Raw genomic sequence first — 4218 nt, forward strand, 5'->3', positions numbered from 1 at the left:
AATGTTTTCAAGATGACTTGGATAATAGCGCGTTGTGACAAACACCAGATACAGCACTGGGACTTGATCAACAGCCGATACCGCACCGTGACGTCACAAACCAGTAGGTGGCAGTAGTGTTCTTTGACAAACATGGATGCCTCCAGTAAAGCACATTTCAATTAAAAAAATACTTTTAATTAAAAACACTTATTATTTATTGAACAGTATGGAATAATTTCAGATTTAAAGAACTTTTAGAAGTTTGAATTCTGAATATGAGCGGACTTTTCCTTTAAAACTATTTTTAGCCCCTTTACTCCATTACACCTAAATAAAACCAGCATGGAGCTCTAATCAGCGCTCAGATCTCTTTTCCTCCAGCAGGCCGGTCAGGGAGGTGGTTCTGGTTGTATTTAAAGCAGGGTTCTGTTCCAGAACCATCTCCCAAAGCTTTGATCAATCTGAACACGGAGAGAGGAAGGACCACCTGCAGACCTGCTGGGACAACGGCTCAGAGAAAGATGAGAGGTTCTGTTTCAGCGATCAGAGGAGACCCAGATGGACCTTCATCGACTCGCTGGAAGGAGACCTGGAGATGGCAGCCTGGAGGAAAACCGACAGAAGCCCTGAGACTGAGGAGGAGCTTCACCTTCAAGCAGGAGAACCTGAACATCCAGACCCAGAATAAATCTACAGACTCTCTCCTCAGACAGTGGGAGGAATGAAGATGTCCTCACAGCTCTGAAACGTCCCGGCTCTTAAAAACAACATTCTGATGACTGAAGGACGGATGGCAGACATCACGAGGGACGAGCTAATTGGGAAGGAGAGTGGAAACAAGCCTCCATTATTCTGCTGCTCTCATGACTCCGCCAGGACAGACGGTAACACGCCATCTACACGGCGGCCCAGAGAAGATGAAGAGAGGATCTGAGCTGCTGAAGTGTTTGAGCGAAGGATGTGAGAAAATGAAGCAGGTCTGCTGGTTCCTGACTATGAAGCTTCCAGCTTCTGTCATCTAAGAGAAACACTGACCGCTGCACCAGCAGAGCAGTGAAGGGAAATCAGCTTCATCTACCACCTTCATGCACAATCTACACCAAACAGGATAGAAAAGAAGAAAAAAAGACAGAACCTGATGCTCCATAAGCTGCTCTTCATTCCTTTACCTTTAGATGCTTCAGCAACATTGTATAAAACACTAACAGAAACAGAAGGAGGCTTCATTCTCCAACTGTGCTCTTTAAAAATGATTCCTGAAGGCCATAATGTGTGAGCGTTGATCAGCATGAACCTGAACTGCAGAGTCATGAACAGATCCTGGTATTTAAGATCAACCATCCGTCCAGAGAGGTGGAGTTAGTGAGACATCAGGATCCTTAGAGTCCTGAAAGCAGCAAACAGCTGCTGGAAGGAAGCAAACACAGCAGGGACAGACACAGCGAGGCTTTAGACCGACAACTTCTGTTGAGTTAATGAGGGAAGATGAAATATTAGAGATTTAGCTGATAGATGATCAGCAGCTGAGAGAAGCTTTGATTTTCCTTTTTGTGCCGTCTGGCAGCGAGCTCATCCATCAGTCTGGGTTAAATCCAACAAACATCTTTGAACCATCAGAGGCTCGATGGTTCACAGCGTTGGGCGGACCTGGATCCATCTGAAGGCTCAGAGAAGCGACAGAAACACTCCAGGTCCACCTCAGACTCAGTCGGCCTCAGGATGTGTCCGATCCAGTGATGATGAGGGGCGTTCTACGGATGGGAATTGAACCGAGGACCTTCACGCTGCGAGGCAACATTTACACGATCCTTTAACTTTAACACTAAGGATGGGATCAGAACCTGAAGCTGACTAAACAGCAGAGGTTGGACCCGCCTGCAGTGTCCTTTGGTACCAAGAAGTCCGGAACATCTGACTGAGGAGAGGTCCATCAAAGGTTTGTAGAAAAGAAACAAAATACGTCTGAGGAGATGATCTCCTTAGTGACCATCGCTGACTTTTACTGATCCTTCATCCATCCTTCCTTCCTTCATTAAACAAACAAAATTAATTGGATGTAAAGAAAAAGAAAAACTCTGAACAGAATGAAACTCAAACAAAGCAGAGAAAATGAATCTGAGAAGTTGTGGCTTCGCTGCAGAAGGACTCATAGATTAGAGCTGAAGGCCTGATCACTTGGACCTACCAGCTGTCTCCTCAGCACCAGGAGGTTCTCCTCGCAGGGAGCAGCGCTCCGCTCCTCCCTCAGGGCGCTCAGGACCAGCAGCTCCTGCCGGTGCCGCAGATACTCCAGCTCTCCGAGAACCGACACGATGAGCTGCAGCCGCTCCCGGACCGGCGGCGCCCTGTGCCGGCAGCCTGCATCCCGCCGGGAGGCTGCGAACAGCGGCATCTCCTCCGGCCGTGGCTCCCTCTGCAGCAGAGACCCGCTGAGCCGGAGCATGGACCCGGCCAGATCCAGGACCTCCTGCTGGGGTCTGACTGCTACCCTTTATCCCCGCGGAGCGCAGGAGGAGCACCAGAGGAGAACATCCTCCCTGCTAAGCAGCTCTGCTCACACTGACCCCTGATGTCTGAGGGAAGCATGGCCCCGCCCCCAGACTGACTCCGCCCAAAAGGCTGGCGTCACATGAACCTTCAAAATAAAACAATGTAGCAAATGATTCACAAATCATTACATCCACAGATATTTTAGACATATCTGTCGAAGCACCTGTCTAATGTTCTTCTGTAGCAAATGATTCAGTTCAGCTTCAGCTTGGATGGATGATGGATGGATGGATGATGGATGGATGGATGATGGATGGATGATGGATGGATGATGGGTGGATGATGGGTGGATGGATAATGGAGCCACCAGTTTATTTTCTCCCACCAACAGCTTCAGGTCTCAAATAGATCTTTCCTAAATACAGTATGTTTGTTTGACCTTTGAACTCTGCACTGGTTTCCCTTTAGACCGCACTCAGGCCTTCAGGTGAGCTGCTGCTTCAGCTTCAGTAAACAAGCAGAGGTTTAAATCAGTTCATCCTCCTCAGCTTCATGAAAGCTGCTCAGTTTAATCCCAGTTTCTGAGAACATCGATCTCTTCACAGACACACAGCACCTCAGGGAACCATCCCACTCTGAGATCAATAGATCTTTATTTCCAGAGTATTCTTGGATTAAAGGATGTTAATCTAAGCCTAATTAGAACTGGGTGTCAATATCATTCCCTCTCTGCTCAGCAGCTTCACGTTCAATCCTGGTATTTCATTGTTTTGTGTTTTCAGGGTTGGAACCAGCAGCCTTCAAACATTTAAAACTAAACGTTTTAACTGATGGCCTCTGAGAAAATAAGCAAACAAGTAGAAATCAGAAGTAAAACTGGTCATTTTATTCCAAATGAACATGTTCAGAACATTTACACAAACAGCCAAACAGTTTACCACTGTTTTTGACAAAGGTCATGTATCCAATTATCATCGAAAGGAGGAAGTCAGCAGAATCTGTGATCAGAAGACATCATCGCTGGAGGACTCGGTGCTCCTCATCTCCTCCTGGTCTCTGTCCTCCTGGGGTCTGAAGGTGGACGGATGGACACCTCCCTTCACGGCTCCTCCTGTGTTCAGCTTCTCCTGCTGTTCATCTTCTGTGGTAAAAAAAAACCTCAACATAAAAGAAACAAGCAAATTTTCTGCGATCTACAAATAAGCAAAAATGTCTAAAATTAAGTGTATTTAGCCCTTATTTTAGCAGTTAAATAAGATGATTCGCCAATGGAATTAATATTTTCAATCTTAAAATAAGATAATTAGATAATATGCACTTGAAATAAAATAACGCAATTGTTTTTTTGTTTTTTTTTTATTGTAAATATAAATTGTCTTCAAGAATTGAGGAAAGTGTCTCACTCTCCTCAATTCAAGAAAAAAATACTTTTTAAATACAGTGTAAACTAAAGATGCAGATTTATTCTCCTAATTTTTAGTCCTGCATATTTTGTTTTCTTTATGCAAATTGTATAAAAATGTCTTTATTGTGTATTTTAGGTCTAATCTGGTTTTACATTTTTCTAAAATTCTTAATAAATATTTAAATCAAATAAAGGAATCTGGGCATCTTCATTGATATTTGTTTAATTAACTCCTTTAAAAGTAGTTTCAATAAACAAAATATTTTCTTTACAAAAATATGCTTACTATACAGTAATTACAGATCAGCTGTAATGAGTCTTTGTTGAACACTGCAAAAACA

The 4218-nt window shown here is 44.1% G+C and overlaps 1 protein-coding gene across 1 annotated transcript in view; it reads right to left on the bottom strand.

The window, feature by feature from the left end:
* LOC107084841 (dapper homolog 1-like) overlaps window positions 1-2599 on the bottom strand; it is an 11898-nt gene extending 9299 nt beyond the window's left edge. The window contains exon 1 of the mRNA XM_015374887.1: window positions 2168-2599. Within this exon, the coding sequence (XP_015230373.1) occupies window positions 2168-2425 (258 nt within the window). The 5' untranslated portion in view covers window positions 2426-2599. The remainder of the gene's footprint in view (window positions 1-2167) is intronic.
* Between the last annotated feature and the right edge of the window lie 1619 nt (window positions 2600-4218).

Source organism: Cyprinodon variegatus, unplaced genomic scaffold, assembly GCF_000732505.1.
Source record: "Cyprinodon variegatus isolate N-32 unplaced genomic scaffold, C_variegatus-1.0 Scaffold110, whole genome shotgun sequence".
NCBI classification, from domain to species: domain Eukaryota; kingdom Metazoa; phylum Chordata; class Actinopteri; order Cyprinodontiformes; family Cyprinodontidae; genus Cyprinodon; species Cyprinodon variegatus.